Here is a 14,666-nt window from a genome sequence, read left to right on the forward strand (position 1 = left end):
AGTTTCAGTTTGTTGCTTCTCGTCTCCCAGGGCGACGGCGTTCGGCGTGCTCAACGCTCTCTGTAAACTGGCCGCCGTCCTCGGCAGCTCCATCTTCGCCAGCTTCGTGGGCGTCACCAAAGCCATCCCCATCCTGCTGTCCTTCGCCGCTCTGGTCTGCGGCGGCCTGGTGGCCCTCAAACTGCCCGACACACGACAGAAGATCCTGCAGTGAGGCGGCAGCAGGGTGAGTTCTGGGGGGGAGGGAGGGTGAGGAAACATGTCCGCTTCACGTTGGAAGCTGCTGAACCGACTCTGACTTCACTCCGAGGAGGAACCAGTCACCAGCTGTTACATGTCCAACGCCGAGCTCCAGTCTTCATTTTGTACGGGGAGGGGGGAGGACGTGGAGGGAGGGGGGTTGGTGTTTACTGCAGCCATGAATCCACCGACACACTGGACCTACTAACCGTTTAAAGAAGTGACTGAGCACTGCTGCTGCTTCAGAGGCTTCCGTCTCACATCTAACTGCTCCCTGTAGTTCTGTGCATGACGTGGGACGACGTCCGACACCGGCCAGATGTTTCCCGTCACCCTGTAGACTTTCCAGCTGTTTCCGTAAATAACCGCCCGCTCAAGTGTTCCAGTAACGAAAGGGGCTCCATCGAGGTTTAAATCCTCAGGAGTTCGCGGCAGTTTTACCTGAAAGCACGGTTACCGAGGCATCGTTTGCGCCGTCGCACACAAACTGACTACACATCTGGACAGCTGTGGAGTTTATTGAAGCTCAAATCCTGCAGGAGCTTTTATTAGTCACAGTTTTAACCCTCTAACTGCAGTAGAAGAAGTACTTACATGAGTAAAAACACCAATATCACATAGTAGAAATACTCTATTAAAAGCTGTGCGTGAAAACTTTTACTTGAAAAGACTGAAGTATTGACATCAAATTAAGGAAACTAAAGTAAAAGTAGTCATTCTGCGTTATAATTAGTGATGCTGTTTGTGTCTTAAATGCTGCAGTAAAAACAATTTTAATTATTACAGAATAGTTCGTAAATGTTCAATAAAGTCCAGAAGTTTCATCTGAATCGAATGATAAGGCGTCACTACAGGACTTAAAAACAAGAATACATCAGAGTTTATTACTTTATTATATTCTTTATTATTTACCCAAACATGCAGAGAAACTTTAGTTATCAGGTCAATGCAGTTGAGTAAAAATGACAAAATTTTTAATTTTTTTTAAGTAGCTAAAAGTGGAAATTCTCAATTAAAATACAATTCTTGGTTTTGATCACTCTCCCTTGAACTTTTTTCTCTTTAATGATGACAATTTCTTCATTAATTCGTCATTAAATGTTGTTTAGTCTGTAGGAAAACTACATGTTGGAGTGTAAAGTTATAGTCTTTGACTTCAACTTACAGTAGGTAACTTTAACCATCTGTGGAGGTCAACAAAACTCCACCATGTTGGATAGATATTAAAACACAACAGTATTTAGTGCAATAATCAATCAGTATATCTCCTATAACTGATCAAAAAGCAGCTGTTTCTGATCTCCTGTCACGTGCACACGCTTGAGTGTCATGTGCACGGGTTTTGAGATGAATAAATACCACAATCAGCCCTCTGGTTACCATGGAAACTGTAGTGACTCCAGCCAGTTACAGAACTTATAAAAATTGTTAAACTACAGAAATAAATCAAAATCTTCAATTAAACAATAAAAACAAAAGCAGCCAAACTAGCTAACCAGCTAACTGTAGTGGATTTATTGTGCTTCAGCTGTCTTTCAATCACATGTTCAGATGTTTTTAATTCCAGATTTGTTATTTAAGTTTATTCCAGATGTTTGTGCAGCTGTGAGACTTTGTGCGATGGTTTAAACGCTCAGCTCTCCTGTTAAATCTGCTCCGTTAAACACAATCAACTGTTAGTCAACGATGTACTTCTAATTATTGGGGAAAAAAATTGAGGAAACTAGATTTAAAGTCTAACTGAAATTAGAATTCTCTTTTCGTTATAATCAGACTGTAAATACTGTGTGTAGTTTTTGGTTTTTAAAAGATTTTCTGAACTTATAAATGTTAATTTATAATAATTTGTTCCTTTTTTAAATGAGTGCTGACTGTGTGACATTAGCAGGGCTGCGACTAACAATTATTGTCACATTAATTCATTATAATTCTCACAATTATTTTAGTCTTTAAACTTAAAAAAACAAAAACATTACAGCTACACGCGCCTTTAAATGTCTTACTGTGCTCACAACTTAAAGGCATTCAGCTTAAAATAAAAAAAATCTGGAAAACTGTCTAAATATATGCTAAAAATCTGAGAAAACACTGCTTTACTGTTTTTGCTCATTGGTTGGTGGTTTAAATCAGATTTTATTATTTCTTCAGCGTTATGTAAATATTTACAAAAACATCTTTTAAAAACAGCGTTTTTCCTGATATAAATATTGATAAATGACATTTTCAGGACATCACTTTTTTACTTTTTATTAATGTTTAGTTGAATAACTGTGAAAACAACTTAGAAATAATATCTAGCTGCAGCTCTGCTCCTGTTCCACATTAATTAGTGATTAACTTGGTTCTTAAGAGTAAATTTTAACTTCAGTTGGACTTTAATGAAGTCATTTAAAAGGCAGCAGATGTTTGGGTACTAACCTCGTTCACCTGAAGGCGATTGTTGGCATGTGATCGTTTCCCCGTCAGACTAACAGAAGCTTCAGTGAATACTTGAAGCAGCTACTCTATGTGTGTGTTGAAGTGTGTCTCTTGTGCCGTTGTGTGTCCTGCATGAGTTCTGTCGCCTCGTCCATCAGTACAGAAAGACAACATATCTGTGTGGAAATGTGTACTTTTACTTTCCTGTTGGTTTTACTGGCTGTGATCATGTCGTTGTTTCCTTTTAATCAGCTTTATTTCCTCTCTTATTTTACCGCTCCTATTTATTCTGGGCCTAATTATAGCTTTAAAATCTGTTTAATTATTGTATGGAGCCCTCTAGAGGTCACACTGGGAATTTTCTTGATTTATATTTTGATTTACTGCCAGTTTAGGGAACATTATTTGACATTTTACATAATTCTGGTTATAGGTTCAGACTGCTGCTGTGCTTCTAAGACAGACGTGTTTGTTTATTTAGGAGTTCAGTCATTTAGTAGCTTCAATTAGAGCTGAATGCTTTTGGAAATTTTCAAAAGACCACATTTTTTGGACTAATTTCTGCTCAACCATCTCTCAATTCTATTGTATAAAATATGGATATTTATAAAGACATTTGTAAAATGTTAGCTTGATATTTAAAAAATTTCTAAATCATAACAAAAGAAGAAGAACAACATACACAGGACACACTGTAGTGGCCACTAGCTGGTCACATGACAGCTGCCTTAGCTTCAGTCCGGTAGAAACTTTGGACCAACATGGCGGCTCGGTCGCAAACTTTCTCTTTTATTCTGAAAACAGTTCAGCAAAAAGTATTTCTGAAAGCATTTGAGGCGAGAAAAAAGCTGCTGAACCTGTCCTCGTTTTAGTTCACCGACAACTAGTTTAAACATTTAACAAAAGTTTTGTGATGCGTTGGACCTCCGAATTTGCATAAAGTAGAAGTGAAGTCTACTTTATGCAAATGAGCTCCGCACCACAACGCAAGCAGCACGCAACAAGGTGCATTTCACATAGACAATGAATGGGATGCGAGAAACTGACAATCCTGTGGACGCCTTAGCTACAACAGTCCTGGTACCAGAAAATGGTGTCGCCATCCCATAATAGACCACTTTTCAAGACACTGAAAGTGCTTGAGTTTACAAAAAGTCTTAAAATGTTGAATATAATGGCTATAATTACACTTTAGTTTGCAGTAATCTGTGAATGTAGTAAACATAAATGAAACATTTTTGTTGTTTAAGTTCACGTATATGTCTGTTCATCCATTCAGTCAACCAAAATTTATTTGAACTGAAAAACTTTGCTTATTGCCTCAAACATTTCTATTTGGCAAAAATGTAATTAAGTTTAATCACAGTTAATTACAAAGCCTCTAATTAATTAGATTTTTAAATTAGATTTTTTTATTGCGTCCCACCACTAATTTTATCTTTAATAGTCCAAAACATAGTCCAAAATTGCAAAAACACTTTCTGTAAGTGGGTCAACCAGCAATTAAAAAATATACATACATCTCTGAAAGAACTGATATATCAAGTTAAAACATTTTAAATATCGATACTTTATGATAACTAAAGTTTTGGGCAAATCAGACACGGTCGAGCAGAACGATGATGATTTGAGATGAAAAACCCTCTAAAGCCTCGCTGTCATCTGTGAAGAAACTAGTTTAAAATGTGCATCTAGCTGACTGACTGAGAGACACTAAAGCTGCTGCACTAAATCCAACATAAACAACCTCATCTGTCATGGAAACAACAGATTCAAACAGTAACCAGTCTGACCAGTCTGACCAGTGATCAAACAACCAGGAAGCAGCAGGAGAGTCACAGATCAGCAATAAATGCTTCATGTAAAGAGCCTCACAAGTTCTCCTGAAAGTGTTTCCCTAAACTGGCAGCAAACAAAAATCCTAAAATCATCACTTTGATGCATGCAGCTCTCTGTATTACAGCACCATCTAGTGGATTTAATGTAAGATCACAGCTTATTTCTGGTATTTAAAGCAGAAATCCTGCACAGTGCAGTAACTAGAAGACAAATGATGCAGGTCTTAATTACTGCAGTGGATCTCATAATACAGTTAATCTGCACTGTACATGAATCAAATATTATTCTACAATAGCGATAAAAGCAAATTAAAAGAACACTGACTTCAACGTCGACTAGAGAAACCAAAACATCATTTGTGTGGACAGTATAGATGTTAACGTCAGCATTAATGGTCGAGGATGAAATTGATTTGCATTTTTAAAAAATTGGTTTAGAATTTCGGTCTGCATTTGGACAGAAACTTTACCAAACTCTGCCCAAACACCAAAAAAAGCTCCTAAATCAAGTTGTTGTTGCTGAATAAAGAGCTTTTATTCAGCTCTGCTCTGACAATCAGTTAATTTGAGAAACACATTTCAAACAAGATGGTTGAAATGAAATCAGTAAAACAATCAGGGACTAATGAACAAGAGAAGTACATTTAGCTTGAATCGGTTCTTTCTGCCCCTGCTTTTCTTTTCTGTTCTCTGTGGCTCGGCAGTAAAACGGGAGTTACGACTGTACGGACGGTGGATTAGTTCCGATGTTTTTCTTGTACTGTTTGATGCTGCAGCTGGTTGTGTAAATGACTGCATGTTTGTCTAATGTTTTCTCTCTCTTGGCTCTGTGTTTCCAACATAACGTGTAAAGTTTGAAATGGTCTGAGTCTGTTTTTAATCAATAAAAGAAAGAAACGGCAGCACTTTGACACCGATAAATGACCAGTGGCTGGATTCTGCTCTCTGCATGCGACACAGTGCATGTAGGTCCCTCCCGCTGAAACTGTTCACCTCCATTCAAGAATTAAAAAAAACAAAAAAACAAAAACGGTTTCACATAAAGAGCTTTTGGATTGTGGGTCAAAGCTAAGCTCTGCCAGCATCGAAATACTGACCTAGAAATGTGGAACGATGTATGTTAACCCTCCTGTTGTCTTCACTTATGCACACCCAAAAAAATATTGTTTCTTTGTCTGAAAAAAATCCAAAAATTCAGCACAAAAAAATTCCCCAAATTTCTGAAAATTTGCAAAAACCTTCAGGAAGAAAATTTCAATAATTCCTTAAAAGTTTCCCTTAAAAGTTTCATTTTTAAAAAAAATCCCCAAAATTTCGCAGGATTTTGGTTGATTTTTTTTGTGAATGTTCTTAAGAAACACTTTTAACATTTCTTTTTTCCACCAAAAAATGTTCAAACATTTCCCAAAAATGTTGAAAATGTGGACATCAGAAGTTTCACTGTGAAAATGTTTTTTTTTTACCCACGTTTTCAAACTTTAAAACGGGTCAATTTTGACCCGCAGGACGACACGAGGGTTAAGGACTAAACTTCAGTACTAGAGACTCTCACACTGAGCTGAAATGAAGCTAGTGCACATAAATGAGGTGAATATTAGAAATGAAACACTTTGTTTTAAGAATATGTGGTTATTTAGGACGCCAGTTGAACACTGGATGCTGCATTTCTACGTTTCTAATGCAGAGCAGGAGTCTAAGGAAGGCAAACGGTTTCAAAGGGAGGAACTCACATGCGTCAACACGTATGAACATGTACAGCCGCAACATGCAGCAGAAAAGCACAGATTATAACACGCAAAGGGAATCTAACTAAAATGACACAAAACAACCACATGATCACAAAAGAACTACAAAGAGATGCTTAATGACTACAAAATAGCCACAAAAAGACTACATTTGGCCACAAAAAGACACAAAACGACCACAAACCAATAATTAGCTCTCTAATTCAAACATGTGAGACTACAGTACCCTCTAGTGGTCATCATATGTATTACAGCAGCAGAGGACAGTGCACATACACAACCAGTCAAAAGTTTGGACACACCTTCTCATTCAATGCTTTTTATATATTTGCATTATTTTCTACATTGTAGATTAATACTAAAGATTAACACTTTTTTGTTTACAACATAATTCCATATGAATTCTTTTATAGTTTTGATGTCTTCACTATTAATCTACAGTGTAGAAAATAATTACATGAAAACGATTGAATGAGAAGGGGTGTCCAAACTTTTGACTGGTTGTGTAAATGAAGTGAATATCATGAATAAAATACTTTGTTTGGTTATTTGGGACGTTAGTTGAACGCTGGATGCTCCACTTTCACTTTTCTAATGCAGAGTCTCCTGCTCTGTCACAAACTGTCTATGAAGCGTTGCAAAGGGAGGGACTCACATGCATCAACACCGATAGACATGAACACACGGCCGAACCTGCTGCCACAACATACAGCAGAAAAGCTCTTACAACACACAAAGGGAATCTAACTAAAAAGAGACACAAGCAACCACAAAAGGACAGAACACAACCACATAATCACAAAAGAACTACAAAGAGATGCTTAATGACTACAAAATGATTAGAAAGAGACACAAAATGACTACAAAAAGACACAAAACAGCCACAAAAAGACACAAAACAACCACAAGAAGACTCAGAACAACCACAAAATCACAAAAGAAGTACAAAGAGATGCTTAATGACTACAAAATGATTAGAAAGAGACACAAAATGACCACAAAAAGAAAAACAATCACAAAAAGACACAAAACAACTCTAAAAAGACACAGAATGATCACAAACCAATACAGGGGATCCTCGTTCTTATGGCGCGACATAACTTGATTTTTGCCAAAACTTGTAACTCACATACGGTTGTACACCACATTTGTTTCTGTGTAAATTAATCAAATATACAGACGCAAGATGGTTGAATATTTGTTATGTAGTGTTGCTTTATCGTACTTGTGTTCCTGTAAACTCTTTCGTCATTGTGTTTCTGTTGAGAGAAACCCGTTTCCAGGTGCTAGTTTACTCACAGTTCTGTCAGTGCGTCTGGCTGCTGAACCAGTCCAGAACCTCCTGCTGGTTCTGCTGCAGCCACTTGATGTTTGCTCTGGTCCTCTCCAAGGCCTGATCCACAGCCAGCGAGGCCGATCCGAACCCCGCAGCTCCGTTCTGCTCCACAAACTCCTCCAGCTGCAGCAGGAAGCAGGACAACGGATCAGGACCTCGTTTATTCTCTCATTTATCATGACTTTAGGTGTACAGATAGAAAACTGTACATAAAAACCTGCTGCTGACACACCGATAATAATAATCTAATAATTTATCAGTCAGACGGACTTTTACTGCAGTACTTTAACTACATTTTACTGCTCTGTACTTTCACTTTAGGGTCATTCCGTCTCAAATCATCAAATCTTTCCAACAATTTCTGATTTTTTTGTAATATAAAATGTGGATATTTAGAAAAGAATAGAAGATTTTTATTGTCAATTTCTCTTTATATATCCATGACATACACAGATGTTTTCTCACACCTTAGCATTAGCGCCATACATTTTAAAAAGGAAATACAATATGAATAAAATAACATATATAAAAATCAACCTATGAACTGGCAGTAGTGCAATATAAGACAGCTTATTAAGGTGATTTATAGATATGTGTGAAATTTAAGCTTCATTTATCAAATACTTTCTGAGATTTAAAATAATTATTGACCCACTTTAAGCAATTTTTTTCCTTCTCACATTTGAGAATTGAATTTGAGGATGTTTGAACAACATGTCAGCAACTACTAAAGATAAAAACTTATCTATTTTTCTCTGTTATTTCTCATCATGTCACTGATTCAGAATCTGTAATATTAGACAAGTAGAATGTACATAAAATAATTAAAAGGCAGCATTAAAAGGTCCCATCGTTGAGCTCAAATTAACAAAAAATGGATAATACAGGAGTTAATCAGTGACATTTTCTGAACCACATGTATCTGCAGATCACATGAATTAAAACAAAACAAAACTATAGAATACTTTACTTGGTCATAAGAATGAAAAAAACTCAAGATTTCAAGACCTTTATTTGCTACAAAGACAATTCTATATAGTATAATGCACCGAGCAGCTGTTCCAGATCGAAACAATAATAAGAGTAAAAAATAGAAACACACAATAAATAAATAAATAAATAAATAAATACATAAATACATAAATAGATAGAGATAGATAGATATAGACAGATAGAGCTATAGATAGATAAAGCAGCTATGACAAGTTGTACTAATTATATTTTTCACATTCGAACTCTCCCATAATAATCAGAAATTATTTTAATATTTATTATTTTATTATTTATTTATTTATCTACATATCCAACATTAGATTTTAAATCAATGACATGCTGAGAAAAAATACTTAAAAATATAAATAAAAATGTGCTGAAAGTGGGTTGAGAGGCATTAAAAAACCTTGTAAAGTATTTGATATTTCAAATTAAAATTTAACAGATACCATTTTAAGTATCCATCATTTATGATAAAGTTTTGAGCAATTCAGACACATGTTGGAGCAGAAAGTTACCTGATGATTTAAGATGGAATAACCTTTAAATGTAGAAGTTTTACTAGTAAGAGTATTTTTATTTTACACTGCTGCATCTTGCACTTCTACATTTATTTTACAACCTACTTTATATTGATGTTGTCTACAGTGTATTAATACTGTAATTATTAATTTCCATTTTTCATCCTTGTACGTTTATTATTAATATTATACATATGTTTATTGCTGCTGTAACAATGTAAATTTCCCCTGGTGTGGAGAGCAATTAAGGACTGTCTTATCTCATCTTAACCCTCCTGTTGTCTTCATTTATGGGCAACAAAAAATATTGTTTCCTTGTCTGAAAAAAATCCAAAAATTCAGCAAAAAAATTCCCCAAATTTCTGAACATTTGCAAAACCTTCAGGAAGAAAATTCTGTTTTAAAAAAATCTCCCAAATTTGGCAAAAAAATTCTTGTACATATTTTCAAAAAATGAGTAAAAATCTTCCAAAAAACCCTGAAAATATCAAAAATGATTCCATATATATCCGTAAAACTTGTAATATTTTCTTTAAGAACATCCACATAAAAAAATCAACCAAAATCCAGTGAAATTCACTGGATTTTGGTTGATTTTTTTGTGAATGTTCTTAAGAAACATTTTTAACATTTCTTTTTTTCCACCAAAAAATGTTCAAAGATTTCCCAAAAGCGTTGAAAATGTGGACATCAGAAGTTTCACTGTGAAAATATTTTTTTCTCCACATTTTCAAACTTTAAAACGGGTCAATTTTGACCTGCAGGACAACGAGAGGGTTAAAGAAGCTGAAAACATCCTGGAACACTGATCAGTACTTATAAGTTGAGTAGAAATGAGCACAAACCTGTTGTAGTTCATCAGATGTGGAGAATCTCGCTGTGACTCCAGTGATCATGGAGGCGAAGGAGAAGGAGCCAACGCCATATCTGGAAAACATATGAGAGCTGTTTATTTCACAGGTAAGAATTCTCCAGAAGTTTTTACCACCTGTTAAAGAGGCTCTGTGAGCATTAGGGAGGGAACAAAAATAAATATTTTGGAACCAAAACTGTGAAATCCTTGTTTTTCTGGTTCTCTTAGCATAGATGCTGCTAGTTCTGGACAATAAGAACAACATTTACAGCTGCAGCAACACAAAACATCACAGGAGTTGTGTAAGACGATATTCAGTAGAGTTGATCAGACGACTAAAAGTCAGAATGAAACACCATCTAACAGCTTTTAAAGAATGAAACAGCAAAAAATAATACGAAGTAAGATATCAACGTGTTTTATTTTTAGACATCACTGAAACGACATCTCAAGTAAAAACCGGCTCATCTCCCCTAAACGTCCATCATTAATGTTCAGTCTCAGAATATGATGGAACAGTTTTCTGGAAGAGTTTAAATGCACTACTTTGACAGGTGTGTACTCACTGAGTGAACATGTACTCCCACCGATCCCTGACGAAGCTCCAGGCCAGACTCTGTCCTGCTCTGTTAGCGGCCACAGACGTGATGACGGAGGTGGCGTCCTGTTTACGGATCAAAGTGGAGTTCAAGGTGAAAGACAGATACCTGGGAAGGAAAAACAGACGTCAAGAACTGCTTCAAAATACTGCTAATGTTGTGTTTAAAGCATATTTGTAACCACAGATCTTTTTAAATGAACAACAGTTTTTAATTAAACCTCAATCAGTTTTATTTATTTCACATCACTCAAACTGCAACTTCTAATTGATTGTTTATAAAAAATGGACTCGTACACATTCTCAAAACTAAATAGATGAAGACATCATGAAGTAAATCACCTTAAATAAAATGATAACCGTGAAGCTGCTCAGCTCGTTATTAGTTTTTTTCCGCTAATTTTTCACAATAACTTTTTTTTAATGTCCTGCAGAAGGCTGAAGGTTTTAATTGTCTCAACAGTAAAGTTTTTACGGTGAGATGACTCCTGCATCTAGAGGTAATAATTATAATTATTATTAGTGATTAATATTAAGTATATAAAGATTTTCATAAGTAGAAATGAAACTTAATTATTATCTATATTAAAGTATAAAATTCTGAAAAGAACATCAACCTAGTGGAAGAATTTATTGACATTTCTGTCATTTTTATGATATTTCTTTCAGTACAACTGCAACTAACAATTATTTTCATTGTTGATTGTTTTCTCTATTAAATTAATAATAATAACTATTTGTATAGTACGCTTAACAACAGCGTTCACAAGGTGCTTTGACAGTCAAAACATGCAACACAGACAATCAAGCAAGACATAAGGAGACGAGGCAGAGCAGTCACATAAAATAAATAATAAAAACGATAAGTTAAATGAATAATAAGCTAGTTTAGCACTCATATCAAACAAAGGAACTCGGCAGTTTGAAAATTAAAGAATAAGAAGGAAGGTTAAAAGTTAGAAATTAAAAATCATAAAAAATTAGAGACAACATCACACCAAAGAACCAGGCAGCTAAAATTAAAAGAGAGAACATCTAAGATAAACAGGACATAATACAAAATAACACACAAACTAATTAAAGCTGAAAGTAATGTTCACATAAAAGCAAGTCTATAAAAGTGGGTTTTCAGAAGTTACTGAAACTGCAGGATTAATCTCCTCAGGTGGGTTTAATTATTTACCAAGTTATTATTATTTATATTCCTTGGTTTCTAAAATGTCAGAAAATGGTGAAAAATGTGGATCAGAGTTTTCCAAAGTCCCAAATATATTAAGTTTACTGTCACTGAAATATTCACATTTAAGAAGCTGGAAACCGAGAATTTTGACACTTTTTTCTTTAAAAAAAAAAAAAAAAAAAAAAATCACAAAAATTGATGAATCCATTGTCAAAACAATTGTCGGTTAATTTAATAACTGTTGTTGCTTTAGACATATTTGCACAACAGTCACATTTTTTAGTTTAAAGATGTACAACGGCTCCCAATAACCCAGTTTACCAGTAATGTTAGCGTCTGCAAAAGAATAAAAAGCAACCTCTGTAAATGAAACTGAACATTTTTAAGAACCTTCTGAGGAATCTTTCTGAGAACTGAATTCAGTGTTTTTTCTCTATTTTAGACACATTGCAGACATCATGATCCTAATAACTCTGACCTCTGCAGCAGCTGGGTGTCGCTCGTACAGGACAGAGCAGACATCAGTTTACTGGCCTCGCTGGCTAAAGACGCCTCCTTGAACTGGATCCATCCAAACTCCCACTCAGCTTCTCCGCCTGCTGCCATGGCGCTGCAGTAAACGACTGACCGCAGGTTGGGATGAATCCTGAGGAGAAAAATAACACTTAAATCACTCATCAGGAGGGAAAACAGCTCAAAATGAAGAATAATAAACATTCAGACTCATTGGAGGCTGTTTAGTGTTTCACAAAACATTTCATTGCTACAATTCTCTTTATGATGAAATATAATCAAAGAATTCCAACAAAATTTTGGACAAGAAGCCGATAAAACCAAACTAACATGTTGCTGTGGTTATTTCATTAAATGTTGATCATCATCTATAATTCTGCTTCTTCTTGTTCTACTTTTATCATTGTTTTTAAACTGTATTTTGTACTTTATTATATAAAATGTTGTTTTTGTGTTACTCTATGCCTTTCACAATATTTTAAAATGTACACTACTGTTCAAAAGTTTGGGGTCACTCAGGCAACTCCTGTTTTCCATGAAACTCACACTTTTCTTCATGTGCTAACATAACTGCACAAGGGTTTTCTAATCATCAATGAGCCTTCCAACACCATTAGCTAACACAATGTAGCATTAGAACACAGGAGTGATGGTTGCTGGAAATGTTCCTCTGTACCCCTATGGAGATATTCCATTAAAAATCAGCTGTTTCCAGCTACAATAGTCATTTACCACATTAACAATGTCTACACTGGATTTATCATTCATTTTATACTATCTTCACTAAAAAAAATGCTTTTCTTTCAAAAATAAAAACATTTCTGAGTGACCCCAAGCTTTTGAACGGTAGTGTACGTAAAGGAGGATTTAAGGAGAAACCTACGTGTTGTGTTGAGGATTCTCCATCCACTGTCTGAACCAGGTGCTGGTCAGGTTCTGACACTCCGTTAGTCCGGTTCTACAGGCGGTACGGACGGCGTTCACCTGGTTGTACCTGCAGGAGACAGACAGGTTGATTCACTGAGATACTGAAGAAAATACAGGTTTCACCCTGTAAGACCCAAATATTGCAAAAAAAAACAGCAAAAATAAATACAACTAAAAAATATTTTTTTAATATATATATATATATATATATATATATATATATATATATATGTATATATATATATATATATATATATATATATATATATATATATATGTATATATAAAAATAAAAATAAAAAATGTTAAAAAAATATTTTGTTCATTTTTTTCTATTTGTTCTTATTACATATAAGATAAAAAATAATAATTTAAAAAAATAAGCTGGTGTATTTTTGCAACAGTTGGTTTTATAGGGTTAAGTTTACATGAACTGAAGTAAAATAAACAAAACAACAAAAAAACAACCAAAAATACTGATGTCAATGCACTTTTAGAGATAACGGCATTGATTATGCTGGCAGACAGACATCTGATGTGAATATCATCCTGCAGAGTGAAATCTTAGTTGATCAGAAGGTGATTCTTGTTTTCTGAAGTGAGCTCTTCTGCTTCCTGAACACCTGAGTTCTGCTCCAGCTGGAGCTCTTTTAAATCAGGCCTGAAAAGCAGATTGCTTACTGCAGCTTTCTCTTAGATGCTCAATTTGTTTCCTTGTGTTTTAATGCACTTTTATGATTTTAATGTCTACTTGTATGATTCTACCTTTAAATCATTTTTCTGAATGTATTTCTCTGCCACTGTAAAGCACCTTGCGTTGCTCTGTGTGTGAACTGTGCTACATAAATAAACTAAAATATTTATGTCCAGTACAGCATGAGATCAGAGGCAACAAGAGATTTTAAAGTTTGTTGTAAATGAATGTTGCTAATAAAAAGGCTGTGTAACAGAAATGATGTTAACAGATTATGTGACGTCTTAACAAGCCGATATTATTAAGTATTATGGGATATTTGAACGATGTAATGAGTGAACAAACCGGTCAGGAGGTTCAGCTCCGTCTTGGATTGTCCTCTTTTACTGTAATAATGCATATATCCATATGTAGATTTATTTATAAGTGCTATATTGTCTCTGTGAGACGTGTTTTATTATTATTATTATATCTGTATTTTGTAGTCCAGTTGTAGTTCTTGTGCTTCTTTCTGCCTCATCTCTATCCAGCTGCTGTAACGTGAATTTCCCCGGTGAGGGATCAATAAAGGTTATCTTATCTTACATTCTTGACTGAGTTTTCCTGTAAAACAACCAGTAACTAGTAAATTCTTTAATCAGGATTCTTCAGTTTTCAGTGAAGTGCTTTGAGGCAGCCATTTTTTTATGATTTAAAAAAGTAAATTTTTACCAGAATTCATGGAAAATTAGTCTGATTTAAGCTGGTTAAGAGCTAAACAGAAAATACAGCAAAGGGACTTTTGAATTTTGTTTTTAGCTGTGTTCATCT

The 14,666-nt window shown here is 35.0% G+C and overlaps 2 protein-coding genes across 7 annotated transcripts in view; one reads left to right on the forward strand and one right to left on the reverse strand.

The window, feature by feature from the left end:
• The window catches only part of LOC111578090 (synaptic vesicle glycoprotein 2B-like), a 68,563-nt gene extending 63,165 nt beyond the window's left edge, over positions 1–5,398 (forward strand). Inside the window, exon 15 of the mRNA XM_023284690.3 lies at positions 31–5,398. Coding sequence (XP_023140458.1) covers positions 31–214 — 184 coding nt within the window. The 3' untranslated portion in view covers positions 215–5,398. The remainder of the gene's footprint in view (positions 1–30) is intronic.
• LOC111578088 (aminopeptidase N-like) overlaps positions 1–14,666 on the reverse strand; it is a 70,316-nt gene that overhangs the window by 33,324 nt on the left and 22,326 nt on the right. For all 6 annotated transcript variants that reach the window (XR_008600233.1, XR_008600223.1, XM_055006620.1 and 3 more), the window contains exons 19-23: positions 13,119–13,229; positions 12,201–12,368; positions 10,511–10,651; positions 9,937–10,018; positions 7,541–7,700 (exon numbers count right to left, since the gene is read on the reverse strand). Coding sequence is in view for 4 of the 6 variants with exons in the window: in XM_055006620.1 (XP_054862595.1) it covers positions 7,548–7,700; positions 9,937–10,018; positions 10,511–10,651; positions 12,201–12,368; positions 13,119–13,229 (655 nt within the window). In the remaining 2 variants the exon portion in view is untranslated. The remainder of the gene's footprint in view (positions 1–7,540; positions 7,701–9,936; positions 10,019–10,510; positions 10,652–12,200; positions 12,369–13,118; positions 13,230–14,666) is intronic.

This window comes from Amphiprion ocellaris, chromosome 3 (genome assembly GCF_022539595.1).
Source record: "Amphiprion ocellaris isolate individual 3 ecotype Okinawa chromosome 3, ASM2253959v1, whole genome shotgun sequence".
In the NCBI taxonomy this organism is placed as follows: Eukaryota; Metazoa; Chordata; class Actinopteri; family Pomacentridae; genus Amphiprion; species Amphiprion ocellaris.